The sequence below is a fragment of the Anabas testudineus genome, chromosome 7, assembly GCF_900324465.2.
Source record: "Anabas testudineus chromosome 7, fAnaTes1.2, whole genome shotgun sequence".
Classification (NCBI taxonomy): Eukaryota; Metazoa; Chordata; class Actinopteri; order Anabantiformes; family Anabantidae; genus Anabas; species Anabas testudineus.
In genome coordinates, this window is record NC_046616.1 from 6,880,560 (window position 1) to 6,899,161 (window position 18,602).

The window sequence follows — 18,602 nt, forward strand, 5'->3', positions numbered from 1 at the left end:
TCTGCTTTTAGGGTCAGTGAAAATCTGCAGATATTCTGTATCTGCTTGGTGTTTACAGCAGGACATGGAACAAGGAGACATGTATCATTATGATGGTGATATAATAATTCCTAATCTTTGTTTAATCACTTCACTACAGTTTACATCGGTCACATTTTAGAGGAAATGGGCTGATGTGCTTTACAGCTCAGAGATACTGTACAGGACAAACAGAACTCAGAGTATACGCTTACAACAGCTGTGTTTTAATACGCAGTGCGTTAGAATTATTATTAGTTAGTTTAGGTACTTGTGTTGTTAGTTACAGAATATAGTTGATATTGATAGTTGATATTGATTATCAAATGTTAAAGCGATATTTGATAGCGTTGTAAAGAACAATATACCTATACCTACTTTACGGAAATTACAGTTAGCATTTTTGGTTGTGCGCATTTGTTTGTGGTGGTGTTTGTATTTGTGTTGTGGACATACGCCTTGTTGTTTGTGTTAGGGAGGCTGACGTTTCCCTCCCAGATTGGCCCTCAGCAGTGTGTATGACGGAAGCCAGCCCATCTGTTATTGCAGGCACAGAGCTGTAATCCTGCCTGTCTTAGCCCTCAGTTGCAGATTGACAGCGACATTTTTGCAACACAGGTGGCCAGGTCACGGCTGCCTTCAGCTCCGTCTTCACAGAAAAAAGTAAAGGAATGTATGCTGGACAGCCATCCTCTGGAGGAACCCAGCTTCTCCTGCTGTTGGGTCTAAATAGATAGTATAGACTGCATTGTAGAGATTTGGTTATATTTCTACTTTATACACCTGGAAAATACACTTAATTTGTCTTATTTTTACAATTTTAAATCCTTGCCAAGCTGATTGCAAAACTTTACTTTGGTAGATTTACTACCAAGCAGCTTTTCTTTGTCTGCTGTCAAACTTTTTCAAAACGTTTCTTACCCTGTACTGCACATTTAAACCTAAAGGATGATCATGTAAAGCCTTTCATTGTCTTCCAATTTGTTGTTGATGTTCAGCGGGTGCAACGACCTTTAACAAAATAAATTTAGAGGTATTTTGAACAGACATAAATTTAAGTTGATTTTGTTTCATTTTAAAGCCAGTGACAGGTAAATCAAAAACGAATGTACACTCCCAATGGACATTTGGGTGCCGCTGTAGTAAGACAAAAAGGGTGTATCTCTGATATATGTTTATTCATGAGCTGTAGTTGTTTTCAGATTTCAGAGATTCTCTTTTAGTTAGGCAACTTAAAAAAACAAATGTCGTCATCAGTCAGTTGGTACAGTGCTGGAATTTGTCCTGCTGACTGCAGCAGATAACATTACACACAAGATATGGAAATACACAAGTAAACACAGGAGTGTAAATACAAAAGCTTAAACGGGAGTAAACACAGACCAGAGGTGTGTTTGTCCAAACATTTGTCAGTCTAGACCACCAGTTGTTTTTCCATCTGCATTTTAAATTGTTCTCGCTATTGATGGTCCCAAATTTCAACAACATAACAGCTTTGTTGTGGAAAAAATACTGTTTAAGATACAGTTGTTGGTATTCACTCTTTTTTTTTATTAGTGCATATGTAAAAGATACTATAATAAAAGCCAAAGATAAGGCTCACAATAAGAAACGGTTTCCCTCTAGATTGTTGTGTAGGTGGAGTTATCCATTGAATCCCTTATGTTGTGTCTACTTGTCAGAACCAGTTCTGGTTTATTTAATAATAATAGCATATCAGTGTGCTCAGGCTGAATTCTCCCTGGAACATGCAGTGAGGGGGCAGGAGAGTGGGTGGGGTGGGCAGCAGGCATGTGTGGTAAGATATTAAATGTAGGTGGTAGGTTAAGTTGTTTTGGTCTGTGTCTACAAAACTGTTCCCATCTCAGAATGCTTTACATAAATCTTCTCAGTGTCATACTTATTGAGAAAAATGTCCTGCTTGCTTTGGTGTCAGTGTGAAGTGAGTGAGATTTTCATCATGCCTGTATTCCCAGTTATTAGTAGATCTAGATAAACTTGGCATTTCCTACATCCGTCCACACCCAGAATGCAGAGAGCTGCGTAAAAGCCGCCGGCCGCCCGTGACAGCTCTTCTGTTTGCATGCTGAAATGCTAGATGACTGGCTGGGATATTATTCCAGTGCATAAAAGAGGCTAAGCTGTCATTTTGCACAGAAAATGGATCATAAGCAGCCTGTTTTCCCTCCTTTGATCCCTTACATCCCATATGTTTTCATGCTTAAGCAGATGCCTTTAATACCAAAACGACATTATAATTTTGATAAGCATGCCAGTGTAATCTCAGCCACATTACAGACATCTGTCCGCCCTATTATTGAAAGATTTTTTTAAAGTAATCTCTGTGGCATTACTGTCAGGATATATACTAAAAAGCATTGGATTGGATGCAAATTACAGCTAAATGGAGGGTACTGTATTATTGGCAAGATTAAGGATATTGTCACACAAATGTGGATAAACTTTGTTATTTTGTGTTGCAGGACAGCCAGTTACTGGTGTATCTCTGAGTCTGTCTGTTGACAACTGTAAAAGTCTAAAATAATGACTTGATTTAGGGACACAAATGCTACCGAGTCCCTTGGCTGTTGACTAGGGATATTAATATTGCCAGAATAGAGGAAGTTGGTTGATATGTTTGCAAACTATATTCTAAAATCATTGTGAATTTTCCCTCACTACACAACATTACAACGCCTCCTCTGTAGTGTTGTTCGTATGTGGTGTTAATATGAAAGAGAACCTGTGAGTGTGATCTTGTCTTTACTGTGAATAGTGACAACAATTAGGATGTGTGCTCCACTTTCTCCAGGGACTGTGTATTATCCTAGTTTAACAGAATTTACATGAAAGATTATTTTACATGGTTTGCCTTCACCATGTAACAAATGTCATCAATCTCATCATCTCCAGACGTGCCTCTATTTTAAATCTTTTAGAAGAGAAGCATAAACACAGGAAGACAATCACAAAATGCATTCAGTGGGATGTTATCTAAAACATACACTCACCGGCTACTTTATTAGGTACACCTGTATAATCTAATGCAATTCAATAAAGCAGCTCTGCCATGAGTTCCACTTTTAGGTTAACTGTCAGAAAAGTGACCATTCTGCTATATAGAGGAGGAGGAGGTGTTTCTGATGTTCAGGCTCCCTTATTTGGAATTAATCAAAACGTCTTTCTGACAGTTTCAACTTTAAAACTGAGAAATTATAAAATTGAATTCAGTGAATTCATTAGCTGTTCTGTCAGATTTCATTAGATTGTACAGGTGTGGTCAATGAGCATGTGTATCTACGTATGTCTGGCAGTTCCTCCTTTCTGCAGTCTCTCAGAATTCTTTCATTAGACACATTGCTGCAGCAGCAACAGGAAATGCTTTAAATGTTGTGTTAGAGGAAGGACACTGCACCAGTGTATGTGGGATGTGTCACATGTTTAATGGATGTGATTGCATGTCTGCTGATGGTCATGCTTCTCGGCATAAGTTCCTTTCTATGTCACAGACCCAAGATTCAGAATAAATGCTGCTAGCTTCCTGTATTTGTTCTTGTTTTGAGCAATCTAACAGCATTCTTTTAAACACTGCAGACATCATCAGTCAAGGGTGTGAATCTGTGTGAGTTCTTGTGCATTTGTCATTGTGATGACATCTGGACTAATTTCTTCATAGGAATACTTCAGCATTTCCATTCTGGGTTTCAGGCTTAATATAAAATCTCACTACAATACCTTTAACTGAAAAAGGTAAAAATAGGTTTGTTGTTTTGTTTCCTTTAAGATACCCACTCAAATGTTTATAGTTTGCATCTCTTGATTGCTAGTTTAGGATTAGTTTTAAGTAGTTACGTTTGAGATTTAGGGCATAAGTGAAGTCAATAGACTGCTAAGGATGTTAGTACAAGTGTGTTTGTGAGTGTGTGTGTTTTTGTGTGTCAAGTCAGGGCTTGATTAGCTCAGCAGGGCATAGCCTTCGTGTCCAGCTGCTCTCTCCAGAAGTGTGCCATGACACACAGCAAGGCCTCCAGTGAATGATCCACCAGCATGAGAAAAACACTGCAATGAAATTAATGAGACATATGGCATGTTGCTTTATGAGTCCCTCAGCAGCCACTGACAGACCCAGAGTCTGAAAACACACAGGTTGAATGATTTCCTTGTTTAAAAGCAGCAGAATTGACCTAACATTCTTAAGATAAACTCACAATTAACTATTGATAGTTTTAATATTGACCATTGTCTGTCAGTATTGAACTAGTGAATTACAACGTTGTTACACCAATTTATCTGCTGTATTTGTACTTGTATGAGATGTTTTTCAATTTTCTTTAAACTTTTATCTTCTTCTTATTCGCTTGTCTATAGTCACTCCTGATTTGTTACCGGAAACACCCCTGGTGCCGTCCCTGCCTGCAATATCATCAGTGCGAGCCGGCTCTGCCCCTCCGAAGCCCCAGAGGCGCAGGAGCAGCGGAAGTGACTGCGCTGCCAGGCCTCGGTCATCGCGCTCAGCCTCCAAGCCAAGCCCTAACACAGGCAGCATGGAGGTGGGCATGCGTGTGGTGCGCGGCCTGGACTGGAAATGGGGAAACCAAGATGACGGCGAGGGCCATGTAGGCACTGTGGTGGAGATTGGGCGGCAGGGCAGCACTACCACACCTGACAAGACAGTAGTGGTGCAGTGGGACAGTGGGACACGGACCAACTATCGCACAGGCTACCAGGGTGCCTATGACCTGCTGCTTTATGATAATGCTCAAATTGGTAAGTACTCAAGACTAGGGTCATACTGAGACACTGGGTCACTTACGATTCAGTTTGTGTTCAATATTAGTACTGCTATGAGTTTTAGTATGATAATAAAACAATACTTTATCAAATAAAGTGCATTACATTAAACAATAAAATAGTACGGGAATGTAATAGGAATAGTATGGAACAGGCTTAATGAAGAACCCGACTAGGCTTTTACAACAAAGCTCCATGATTTTTTCTGTTGTAGTTTTGCCCCATTCTTCCCAGGGTATGTGTAGTTTTTTCCTTTCTTCCTTTCTAATGCTGTAGTTAATGATTATTCATAATTAAGACAAACTGCATCTTTTGATTTTGAAAAATAGGTACAGTATACTGTCAAGTATACTGTAAAGCCTCAAGACGTAAACGTAAAAGGTCTCTTAAAGCAATGCTGTGTTTTATTGAAAACTTATTTCTGCATGTTATCTTGAACATCTGTCATAGCTAGTAGCCTTTGCAATATCAAATTTCGTGTAAACATCGTGCAGTGAAGTCCATCTCTCATCATCAGCCACCCAGCTCTATTTTGGACTTGAATGACACACAGATTAATGCAGGACTCATTAGCATTTTGCTCCATTTAAAGCAAAATTTTCTGCCTGAGAAACTGGCCTTTCAATTAATGGATGAAAGAAGAGGAGAAGAGATGAGGGGGTGGGGGTATTTTTGTCATGCTCTTTGTGCCTCAGCTCTCCCACATCTCATGATATAAGCCAATGTGATAAGTAACATCGGTTAGGACATGAGGTACAACATGTCTGCTTCAGTGACTTGCAAATGGCAAATATATAGTAATACAATGCTCGCTTGGGTTATTTAGAGAAATGTATTTCTTTGAAACAGAAATAGAATAGAAACATCAGACATTGTAAATAAATGACCACACTCACTTCTTCAACAAACTCTTCTTCCGCTCCAGGAGTTCGCCACTCCAACATCATCTGTGACAGCTGCAAGAAGCATGGCATCATGGGAATGCGATGGAAGTGCAAGGTGTGCTTCGACTATGACCTGTGCACCCAGTGTTACATGAACAACAAGCACGACCTGAGCCACGCTTTCGAGCGCTACGAGACAGCACATTCCCAGCCGTGAGTACTGAAAGCTGGATGATGAGTGGAGGGTTGATTTAGCTTTCTGACTTTTATTGCTGCGTTTTCCTTTCCGACATACATCACTTCCACCATCTTTAGCTTGTCAAAGAAATTGGTAAATTGTGTTTGATATTACACATGGGACCTAAAACTACTGCCATGTTGGAGTGAGAGCAAAACAGGTTCCATCCGTATTTTGTAGGAGCCCATTTTTCAATACATCAAATTATTATTATTTCCACTGCACAGAAATTTGAGCTTAAAGTTTTGCAAAAGCACTTTCAGTGACAAAAGTGCTGTTTGTTTCTGTGTGTTAAGTCAGTTTAGTCAAGACCATGCTCGGCCTTGTTGTGAATAAATGTTCACTGAGCTGATTCCAAGTGTCCCATGTATCCAAATTTACTGGAGTGAGTTCTCCCTTCAGAATCCATTCTTCTGCATCAGTTCACAGTAAAGCTCCAAACTGCTTCAGGCACTGTCTGAATGTCAGCTGGATGGCCTGTTCTCATTTTAACGAGGTGATATGTATGACCCAGATTTCTTCTATAGTTTAGCTTGGTCCAGGTCTCATACAGTTCTGTTTATTCGTTATTTCCAGTAAAGGCTGAAATCCTTTGTGAGGACTTGTAACGCTTTAGCTTCGTTTTGATAAACTCTTCATTTGATCTGGTCAGAATAAGCGCAAGGAGTCACTCGTTTTCATTAAAGCTCCTTTTTGTCGGACTTGGGAAAGTCTGGCAAAAACAGTAGAGTGGATTAATGTTGAGGCAGAAATGAAACAGCAGATTTATTTTGGCTTCAAGTGAAACCTGGCTTCTGACAGTGAGACTTATTGCAGTAATCATTTGGCATTATGACAGTTGTTGGAATCTAATCTCTTGCCTTAGGTTCTCTTCATATGTATTGATTTGTTATTGAGGCTTAAATGCTCATTGGCTCAGCAGTGACTTTTCATTAATGTGGTTTTTGGTGTAACAGACACCTTTACGTGGCATTCTGAATTGTCAATGTAGGCCAATGCTTTGCATCCTTAGAGATTTAACAAATCAAACAATGATAAATCAGATTTATGTAGATAATGATAATGATTTGATGTAACACATGTTAACATATATTTATTTGTATTTGTTTACATTATATCATCTTAATTTAAGTGATAAAGGAATTGATATTAAATTTTTTTTCTTACTGTTTAGCCCTTGTTAGAGCAGATACTCTGTAATATAGCAACCTGATTTATAGCAGTGCTACTGTTTAAATACATGTAACATTAAGTAGTAGGTTAAATCCATAGTCAAAAGTGTTTTTAAGACTCAAACCTGCTGTAAGAACTGGCTGTCTTCAGCTATGAAAGGTTTCTATAATGAAATGTGTGGCAGTGGTGGAGGTCACAATAGAGTCACAAATAAAATGTGGATGAAAATTTAAGTGACATTACACATTTTATGTTTTGATGCAAGCGTACTTTATTCCTTGATATAGTTGTTTGCATTAACTTAGAACCAGAATCAGTATAAAACTGATTTGAATTTTAAAAAGATTTGAAAGACTGTTGTAGGATGCCTTTATATTTGTGTTACGTTTCTTGAATGGATGAAAATTGCCTTTTAACCTGCTGGTAGGCCTTAAACAAGTTTCATTAATCCAAATTATGTTGAGAAAATAAAGCTCACGAAGTTTGTTTGCAGCACCTCTGAAAGAAATGACGTCAATGCCCCTCTCTGCTACAGCTCTCAGGGAGATTATTTCTATGGAGTCTGAAACATGAATGATATGCTTATGTCTTCAAGCAGCATTCAAGTCTAATTCAGCTGAAGTCTAAGCTTCTGTATTGAACTTATTACTGTATTGAATATTTTCTGCTGCTTGCTTGTTCTATTCAAGTCAATATTCATTCCGTTAACTTCTGCAATCCATTGTCAACCTTCTGGAAACTGAAGGTTGTAAATGAACCTAATCAACATAATTCACAATTAGCTGCTGATCATAATAACAGTAAATTCTACATTAACAGCATTCAGCATTATTCTGCTGTCTTCACCTTTTTATCACAGACATGTCTGCATTATCTCACAAAATAGAATTATGATTGTCGTCCAGGACTGAGTGTTCATCTGGGAGAGGAGAACATCACATGAAAGTCATTTATTTTACTGTCAGATGAATGAAATAAAAGGGCCGCTGTACAGTGTGTTGTGGCAAACACACAGTACTTCTTTATTTCCAAATCCCACTGACCCATATTTCACTGACAGCATTTTCAAAGACTGATTTATTATCTAGCAGTCATGGGACACACTGACATTTGCCAGGAAAGGCATATTTAGCTTGGTTTCATAATTAGTGTGACTTCTTGTTGTGCCAGCAATAATTTATGTGGGGAGACTGAAGTTTCGGCTCCTTTCATGTGGACCAGACATGTGTGAGTGCTTGATAGCAATTAAAACAGATCTATTAGAAGTCTGTAACCACACTGTAGGCAGAAACTTTATTAATGTTCTTAGGAGATGATGGGAAGTTGTCATCAGCACTATAAGCTGCTGTAGTGAGCTGACACTCGAGCAGTACCATCACGAACATGGTGTGAGACCTAAGCCGGATGTACAGTACATGAGCAATCCATTGTAATTAAACAGATTTAACTGGATTAGCATGTTAACATTCTCAGCTGCTGTGTGGAGATCAGCATGTTAATGTTTGCAGATTCCTAGAACACATGTATTAGATAACAAGTGTTGGAGACAAAGAAAATCAGGGTGCCATGTATCTTCTTTTCCATTCGGCTGTTTCCTTCAGGGGTCACCACAGTGAATCATCTGCCTCTTTCATCAACTAACTTCATTTCCTCTTTCACTACATCCATAAATCTACTACTCATTCGATATGTTCACAATGTCTCCTCTGAACACAGGGTGCCATTTATATGTGTTTCATTAAAACATTTAGTCCTTTAAATCTTCAGGATTTAACTTTGATTAAACTATTATTGCAGTGTAATTATTCTGATCTGTATTGTTGATGATTGTGTTCTCACTTGCTTACTGTCCTGCATTTTCTTAAGACTCATATGTTAAGCCGTGTGAACACACGAGATGTGTGTTCATGCTGACAGTGCTCAGGGCGGCATGTGTGTGTGCCATATGTTTACATGGAGATGGTCGGTGTGCAGCTGGTTAATCGGCTCTTCAGAACACAAACAATGCACATGCCGTTCCAGAGAACCTGTCAGGTCAACACAGTGCATAATCCTTTCCTTGTCTATCCTGCATTGCTCCACCTGACCTCCTCAATACTCCACCCTCCAGTCGCATTTAAGGCACATATAAATATCCTCAGCACTTGCCTACAGAGTTTTCCAGTGCTTTTGTCTTCTTGGCAGAATAGACCAGAATCTCCACCTAAACTTGAAATGAATACAATTTACACTTCCTTCTTATTTCCAGTCCCATCACAAAACTGCTGTTGTCAGACGTGATACAGTGACATATTGATGTATGCTTTTAAAGTTGTGTCCCATTAGATGTCCCATTGTGTCTGGTTTCATCTTGTTGTAAAGTTACCACAAGCACATTAAGTGAGGAAAATGCAAACAGGGCTGACTGGGCCCACTAAACTGGGCCCATCTAATAAAAGCTCTGAGCCATTGTGTCAACCACTCCGTGTGTCATTACCTAAATACATAGATTCACTTCACTTTTCTTGTAAGTTCATATTTTCTTGTCAGATTGTTGGCGCTGCGGGGTTACTGTAAGTAAATAGTAATTCTCTGTATTTCATTTCAGAGTAAATATAACCTTTGGCTGACTTTTGACCTGGCTGTTGTGTCTGTAATGTAGGTCTTTTGTCCTGATCCTGTCTGGACGCAGGATATTTGACATTTGCTTGAGAAGGATTAGAAATCTTGATCCCTTGAAAGAGCTGCTCAGAGGAGGTACACTGACAAACATAGCAGGCACATGGTTCATTTGTTTTGACATAGGGACATCTGTCAGATTTCATCCATTTTACTCTTATAGTTATTTTGGGCCAGGTTTTAAGAACTCACTCCCCCATCATAAATAGTTCTCTTTGTAGCATTTCCGTCCTTTACGTCTAAGCTGAATCTGCTTTGGTTCATCAGGACATTGGCACAGCTTTCTATATTCTCTCTGTGACCTTTAGCATTCAGAGCTCAGGAAGTCCGTTCCTACAACCAACTTTGTTTTAGTTAGCCTTAACACAATTGCACAATTGTATGCACATCCTGAATTCCTTGAAATGCTCATTACCACGATCACTTAACACAACACATCAGAGCAGTGCAGAAATATGTTTGTATAGACCCTGTGTATGTTGTTCTTCACATAAGCACGTGTACACAAACAGTACAAGCTCAATGCTTTGCCCCAAGGTGGCCTGCTTTCTGATAGCTCTGCTGTCCAGGGATTAGGCTACACACTGTTCTCAGCACAGACCTGCTTAAGCTCAGCCCCACACTAAGATTTACTGTTAGTTGGCTCAAGAGCCAAATGTATGTTTGTTTCCTGCTGCAGCATCCAGGAACCTGAAATGTCTGGCCAATGATGGTAGATGAAGTTAGCCAAGGCTAATTTTAAGCAAAACAGGGGAGCAATGCAGGGGAGGCATGTGGGAGCAGCAGAGCCTCTGTGAGGCTCACTGAGAACAACAGCTTTCACAGGGCTCTTTTCTTCTTATCACACCGGATTTTATATGATTTTGACTTTATCCAAAAAATTGTTTGGTTGAAATGGAAGCTGGCGTCTGATCTTGTCAAGAAAGTATGGGAATAGGCAGCTCCTTTGCTCCAAGATCTGATCAAATCTTTACAATAAGGTATGTGAATTTTTCCACATATGACTGTATGAGTCTGAAACAGACCGTTGGTCAGGGTTCCAGAAATCTCATCAGAAAAAAGACCTTGTTTTAATTAGGGTATTCTGCTACAACTTGTGAAATAAATAACACAGAATAGATATCATTTATTAAACTAATGAGAGGTCATCTGCTTGACCATGGAGTTGCAAAACTGTGTTATCAGTATTAGTATTAGTATTAGTATTGTATTTTAGTGTAGACGTTATCAAGGAATTTTGTTATTGAATTGTGAGTGTGATGTTTAGAGGCTGGATCTCTAAAGCATAAGGTGAATAATAAGAATCAGTAGGTCATTGTAATTGTAAACATGAAACACTTTATACAAGAGAATAGGAAGAGGACTGATGTGAAGCATTCAGGTTTCAAAACAATCAACACGAATTGTTATGGATTAGGAATGATCCTCACCATGTTATGATATTAAGTTGTCAGGAGATCTCAGGTGGAAGTGTGTACCAACGGCATTTGTTGATTTATGATTCATGCACTAAATTGTATTTCGTAAGCTTCTAAATTTTGATTGATTATCACTCGATAATGTGAACTGACCAGTGTTTGAACCTTACATGGCCTAATCATGACTGATATATTTTTGTAGAAAAGATATTTGCTCAAAAATGTTGTGATACAGTTTTTTTTCAGCTTCCTTTGGCTTGGCTAGTCACAGATTCAAAGCTGTTACATTTGGCATGTCTTTTATCACTTACTGGGTTTTTAATTAAAACAGAAAATGTGTTGTTGGGTTGTAATATGTTCAGTATTCTTGATCCATTTCTGATTTCATTTTCTTGTCTTAACATTGTCTCAGATGGCCCTTAGAGCAATTTGTTCAGCTGTGTCTCCGTGCTTTTATCACAGAGTGAGCTTGGCACCGAGGCAGAACCTCCCGCGGATCATCCTCAAGGGAATCTTCCAGGGGGTTAAAGTGGTTCGTGGACCTGACTGGGACTGGGGCAACCAAGATGGTGAGTGGTGTGTGTGGGGGGGGGCTGTTCATACCATTAAGCTGACATTGCCAACTCAGCAGGCCCCCCTACCTTGTTGAGCATGAAGCTGTACCTCTTCAAAGTGTTTCACATCCACAACCCATAATAACATTCTAGCCTCATGTCTCATTAACCTACAAAACACATCGGTCTGTGTCTGTGTGCATTTAAATTGTCAGTGACACGTCTGAGTCTGTTCCACAGATGTGCTCATCTGTGTGTCTTTATTGAGTCCTTGTTTTTTTTTTTTATTTATTTTTTCTTTTTCCAGCCGTGTGTAGTGCAGGAACTGAACTGAGGCACATGACTTGAAATATAGTCTATGGAGCAAGAGAGCAAGAGATTGGAGATGATGTTTTCCTTTTCTCTTCCTCTTCCTTTTGATCATGTGTTCATGGCTTTCATGAGTGTCTGCAGTTTTACATGCAAACCGCGTGTCTACACTGTTGTGTGTTCCCTGCAGATACAGCAGCACACACTGGTTGATGTTGGAAATAGTTTAGATGGTAGTTGAAAACAATCTTCCACCTCAGTGAGTTAAATTAAAACCCTTGAATGTTCCCTTTAGGGAAAGAGGGAATGTAATATGTCTTCGTATTTCCTGGTCTGGGGTCATCGTTGTCTCTGAGAATAGCAATGCTCTTTTCTGGGCCAGAACGAATGAGTCAAAATGTCCTTTTGGTGTCTTTGAAATCAGTGCCCTCAGGTTTGGTTGTGTCACTCATCAGGCTTAAATGGTGTATGCGGTAAGTGCATACAGGATGATCTGAGCATGCTCAGAAACCCTGTAGCCCACCATGTTGCCTTACAGGTCACAGGTTCAGCCAGTGTGGTAACACACATAGGCTGCTTTATTACTTTAATAATGAAACAAAGGTTTTTTAGATCATAATACCTGATTTATGGATCTAAAACCATCTCGCAATAGTACACTAATAATGTGATCTGAAAACACTGAATTGTTTCATAGTGGTTCTTATTTTCTACTTTTGATGTTTTGTATTTCAATCAAGAAGAGGAATTGTGATTTGGTTGTGTTTGGTGTTTGATTAATAGAAAATAAATGTGGATAACTGAGGTACCTCTAGAAAATGGTGAAAGTGATTGACTGTCACACTTGGCAGCTTAAATCCCAGGAGGGAAAATGATTCCAGCTCACTTCTGTGTCTGTCAATTAATTTGTCTGACATGTTACAGTTTCTGTCTTCTGTTCTGATCAGATGTTTGAATATTGTGCCATGGAGGGCTGTGTGTTCATTTTTTTTTTTTTCAAAATTTCACACTCTTATCTAACTCCTTTTTTCCTTATTGAGCTGATATGTTATTGTTTCTTGCATATTTGTGTGTTTGTGTGACTTTATGTGTGTGTAGGAGGGGAGGGTAAGGTTGGGAAGGTAGTGGACATTCGTGGCTGGGACACAGAGTCTGGTCGCAGCGTGGCTAGTGTCACCTGGTCTAATGGCACCACCAATGTTTACCGAATGGGCCACAAGGGCAAGGTAGACCTCAAATATGTGTCTGATGGTCAAGGAGGCTTCTATTACAAAGACCACCTACCAAAGCTGGGTAAGAAAGACAGATTCCTCTTTTAGAGCATGCATTCTTTAGACACTTTACACTTTCTTTTTTATTATTGTAAAAATATATAAGAAATCACAGCATTGTTTTTTGGAGACATTTTCAGACACACATCACATAAACAGGAATATCAGCAGAAATAGTGAAACCAAAGCTTCACAAGTCAGGGCCTGTTTGTTGATGCTGATACATGTCAATCCAGGAGAGCACGCAGAGCTTCAGCGCCAGGAGAGTGCTGATGGCCACTCCTTCCAGCAGGGCGACAAGGTGAAATGTCTCTTGGAGGTGGACATCCTACGACAGATGCAGGAAGGCCACGGAGGGTGGAACCCCAAAATGGCAGAGGTACTTATGTTTTCACTTGTGCCAGAAAGAAGAAGAGTCTAGGGTGACTTGTTTAGTTTTTTTATAATACTAAACTACAAGGTGTACTTCCATTGGGTTTTCCTGGAACTTATAAACACTATGTACTGTTCAGATAGTATGTCCTCTTTATGTTTTAGACAAACATGGCATCACAGTCAAAACACACGTTCCTCTTGAACCTGGCGTACAGAATATTTATGTAAGCGGCTCAGATGGATGTTGGCATGCAGCAGAGTGAAAAGAAGCAGAGCATCCAACCCTCAAACTGCAGCTGCTAAAGGGAACGTTAAGGTCACAGTCATGCGGAGGGAGACCCAGGGTGAAACATCCTATTTATGTCTGTTTGCAGTACATTTGCCGGATTGGGACTGTTCATAGGATCACTGACCGGGGAGATGTCAGAGTCCAGTACAGCAACAACATCCGCTGGACTTTCCATCCTGGGGCCCTGACCAAGGTGGGAAGTTACAGATCAGTTTCTATCAGAAGATCTCACAATAGGTTCCTTAACAAGTTTAACAAGTGTGTTCTCAGTAAATGTCAATTGATTTCAGCTCATCAACTGTGTTCATTATTTGTCCACCTGTCTTTCCCCTAGGTGAACACTTTTGGAGTCGGTGAACTAGTACGAGTACTGGAGGACATGGAGAGTGTGAAGAGACTGCAAGCTGGCCATGGGGAGTGGACTGACAGCATGGCTCCTGTATGCTTATTTAGCCTGATAATTAGCAGTAGCCTGATAATGCTAACTTTTTATGTTCTTATTAAATTTACATAGCGCAGACTCTTAAACCCTTTAAACAGCACACTTAGTCATATTAGATTTAAATGAATGATATAAAAAGTATGATCCTAAAAATAAAATATAGTATCTGTAAAATGTATTTTAGTGAAAGACTCTGGATTTCATAACCAAACTTTGAGACTCACTTGTGAAACAATGACTTTCATCCACCTCTGTATTCTGGTTCCTCCTTCTCTTTGTGCATCATGTTAACTGTGTCACTTGCTAAAGTTAAGGCCTTTATTTGGCAGTCATCCCTCTGAATCAAGAGTGACCTACTTCATAAAAACTGGGTGTACATCAGGAAGTAATCAAGTTTAGAGCTGCTTCCTTTGAATGCTGCCTGGTTATTTGTCTAAAATTAAAGAGGCACAGAAACTGTTCCTGTAAAAGAGTTTTCCCACTCTTTATTTATTGATTTGTTCCTGTAAACACTTTGTCGCCCATTCATGCCACCTCCACCTTATTTGCTGTTGTTTTCCTAGGTGTTGGGCCAAGTCGGAAAGGTGCTGAAAGTATATGCAGATGGAGACCTACGAGTGGCATTTGGAGGTCAAACATGGACGTTCAACCCTGCGTGCCTCTCGGCGCAGCCTGTGGAGGTAGACGCCAACCTCATGACAGCTGAGAACCCCAACGAATCTGGAAGTAAGGCCTCTGTCTGGATAAAGGGGCTCATCTCTATCACTCCACCTCCAACTTTACTTTCTGCGTGCAACCATTCATCCTCCCCTGCTCTCATTCCAGCGCTGTCTCTTCCACGCATGCTTTTATATAAGTGTTGCATTTGTGGCCACAGTTATGGCCGTCGCCTGTCTGCCTTTTTTTAATCATTGTGTTGACAGTTTCTCAGTGTCTTGAACTGTTCTTCTCTGGGGCATGTCATGATCCTGCATGTTGACAGGCTTTTGCAGCACAGAAGATATTTGTCATCATCTCAGAAGTTCTCACTAGTCTCATAATCATGGCAAAATCTATTATGTGCATGTATTCAGCACAGTGGATGGGAGGTGTGTGTGGGTTTGTGTGTGTTTGGTCAGATTGCACTGCATGGAGGGACATTTTGACTCATTCCTGTGGTTTTGCGCTCAGCCCCGACAAACAGACTTTGAGACACACTGGCATTTCTAATCAAGCTGTTCACATTAGACTGCTTAAGCTAAATTATCATTTTGCCTCTCTTGCCTATTACCCTTGTCATAATTGTTTTTATCACCCTTTCTCTCTATCTGACTATGTCTGTGTTCAGGTACTGTGATCTCAGTGTTGGAGAAGCTGCTGTCTCAGTCCACAGACCAGGACAATCCCAGTCGGCTGGTCATCGAGGCAGCACACGGCAGTGCCAACAAAGTGCGGGAGTTGGTGCAGAAGTATCCTGACAAGGTTAGTGCAGCACTCCTTCACTTTGCTGCAGTCCTTTCTTGCTCCAAGAGTTCCTTCTACCAGGACACCAAAATAGTGGTAATATAAAATAAAGGAGTGATTTAGTGAGTCAATTATTGTACTATACACACCACACACAGACAAAGACAGATGATTAAAAATAGTAAAGCTTCGTCCTATTGTGGTCCTCTTAAGGGGAAAGACAAGGCAGATGTTAAGTCAGGCCAGACGAGGAAATTTTATTTTTGTATGTCTAGTTCATGACTAATCAACTACAACTTATAATTGACTGTTCAACCACCATTACATTAGCACAAATTCAAAGCTCCTATTAGTTGACTGATGCTTTAAAAGTTCTGGGAACTGTTCCAGAGAACTGCAACAGCATATAAAAAGGTGTTTTTGCTAATGGGACCTGAGAAGTTGAACCCCCCCCCCCCAAAAAAAAAAACATTTATAAACCACCTCTTGTTGCATAACCTTAATTATCTCTGATGAAACTAAGATCGTTGGATGAATAATAGAGTGCTGTATTCTTTGTGAATTGTTGTATTGGAAGATGTACATACAAAGAGTCAACAGCCATCGTTGTTAATCTATGATATGAAATAAGACAAATGAAAAATGGATAATTATGTCTGTTAAGAACTTATTAAACTAATTCTGAAAATGTTATCGTCCCGGGGAAGAACAAGGGAGTTGACGGCTGAACCAAGAGATTGGGAGATACTGTACCGTCTTAGCATTCTATGGATAAGCTGTTTCTGCATCAATAAACTGTGTTTCTTCCTAAATATTCTACAAAGCGACGTATATTATTACATTGATCCTAAAAATTCTGTCAATCTAATGCTACTGTAAAATAGCCACACACTTAACAGAACCAGGTTCTGTTAGGAGCCTGTGCATTTTGTCTGTGCATACTTACTGTAGCTGATGCTAATTAAACTAATATGAATGATACTACAGTAACTTGTGTCAGCCTAGAAAACGTAAATAGAGTCTGGTTATTTTATTGAATCGTGTATGATATCAACATATTTACCTTACATATTGTTATTTAATTAACAAATTGAACTATTATGGGTTTGCATTGTAAATTAATAACTTGTATTTATTTGTGTGTATTCAGCTACTTGTCAGCTTCTCCATGCTGATGATTACAGTACTTACAAGGATTATGTATCACGTGTAAGATGAATGTGGTTCCTGCTCATGCTCAGAGTATTTCCAGCCTAGTCTGTGTCCAGCTCTGTTAGTGTCCAGGCTGCCATCGCCTCTAATGAATCTTCAACTATGTGTGTGTCCCTGGCAGGTGGATATCAAGAACCAGGGAAAGACTGCACTGCAGGTCGCAGCTCATCAAGGCCACATTGAGGTGGTGAAGGCCCTGCTGCAGGCCAATAGCTCCATTGAGGTCAAGGATGAAGATGGAGACACAGCATTGCACTACACTGCATTCGGGTGAGGACACACACGTACTTATACATATGCACATTTCAGAACACAAACACACACTTTTACACACAGAATATAAAGGTGCAAAGACTGTTCTTTATGGCTTTAGAAAAAATCTGTCCCTGACAAACAGATCATAGGATTCATAAGTGTGGTATTAATCTGAAAGAGAAACTGCAGACATACAGCATCCTGTCTGCCTCTCTGCTCCCAAGTAACAGTGGCACATTGGTGGCAGCATCAAAGTGTTGACTAAACAGACAGCCATCACTTCTCTTCTCACCACATTAACACATCAGAAAGTCAACATTTCACAGAATCTCTAGTTTATAGTTGGAAATTGGAAACTGTTGCTGAAGGCTTGTCGCAGTGGTACATCAGCAAGCAAACCTTGACCTTTGTGTCTCCCAACTGGCTTCCTAAATGAGCGTGTTAGATTGTATATGCTGCTTAATATGAACTCAACCTAAAAACTTGCTTTGGGTTGAATTATTCAACATAACTGAAGGATACTGAGGATTAATCTGAGACTTTTTCGGTTTCCTATGTCTTTTTGGTTTAGTAATCAGGCAGAGATTGCACGGCTGCTGTTGAGCAAGGGGGCAAATGTTAACCTCTTGAACAACTCCATGTGCACGGCGCTCCACATCGCCGTCAATAAGGGCTTCACTGACGTAGTGCGAGTGCTGACCGAACATTCAGCTGACGTCAATCTCCAGGTGAGAGGCCGTCTGCCCTATTGGTTAAGCTAAGTGGCCCTACAGATCACAGTCCAATATTTCTTTTATCCATGACAGAATGTCAGTTTTTCACTCTCTTGCATCTTACAGTTACTTTATCAGCTACTCTTTAATATTTTATTGATTATGCACAGTAGCAGGAAAAACACAAGTTAGTATTAAAAGAAATATACAAAACATATCAAATTTGAAACACGTTTGTGTGTATGTATTACTGATCCCGTTTTATTCATGTTTTGTTTCGTTTTTCTAAGGAAATGATTAGTTCCAATAAGCAAACCTCTGTGGCATTTGTTGTACACGTCATAAGCAGCTCACACGTTGCCCTTTCAAACATTTGTAAACACAGACAAATTCAAATATTTATGGGTTTTGACTGTGGCCCTGTTTCACTTTAGCCTTTGGCCTCATTAAGGCTATTTAGTGTCTCTTCTAGGGCATTTTTCAGACTGTCTAACATGCCTGCAACCAGACCAAGAATTCACTAACTAACTCATTTTTTTCTGCTTGAGTAGTGTGGCTA

At 39.7% G+C, this 18,602-nt stretch overlaps 1 protein-coding gene across 2 annotated transcripts in view; it reads left to right on the plus strand.

The window, feature by feature from the left end:
* The window catches only part of mib2 (mindbomb E3 ubiquitin protein ligase 2), a 36,658-nt gene that overhangs the window by 5,786 nt on the left and 12,270 nt on the right, over window positions 1-18,602 (plus strand). For both annotated transcript variants that reach the window (XM_026367103.1, XM_026367102.1), the window contains exons 2-12: window positions 4,387-4,785; window positions 5,735-5,906; window positions 11,643-11,749; window positions 13,142-13,336; window positions 13,551-13,693; window positions 14,064-14,171; window positions 14,313-14,417; window positions 14,984-15,146; window positions 15,748-15,881; window positions 17,197-17,345; window positions 17,902-18,058. In XM_026367103.1, coding sequence (XP_026222888.1) covers window positions 4,563-4,785; window positions 5,735-5,906; window positions 11,643-11,749; window positions 13,142-13,336; window positions 13,551-13,693; window positions 14,064-14,171; window positions 14,313-14,417; window positions 14,984-15,146; window positions 15,748-15,881; window positions 17,197-17,345; window positions 17,902-18,058 — 1,656 coding nt within the window. In that variant the 5' untranslated portion in view covers window positions 4,387-4,562. The remainder of the gene's footprint in view (window positions 1-4,386; window positions 4,786-5,734; window positions 5,907-11,642; window positions 11,750-13,141; window positions 13,337-13,550; window positions 13,694-14,063; window positions 14,172-14,312; window positions 14,418-14,983; window positions 15,147-15,747; window positions 15,882-17,196; window positions 17,346-17,901; window positions 18,059-18,602) is intronic.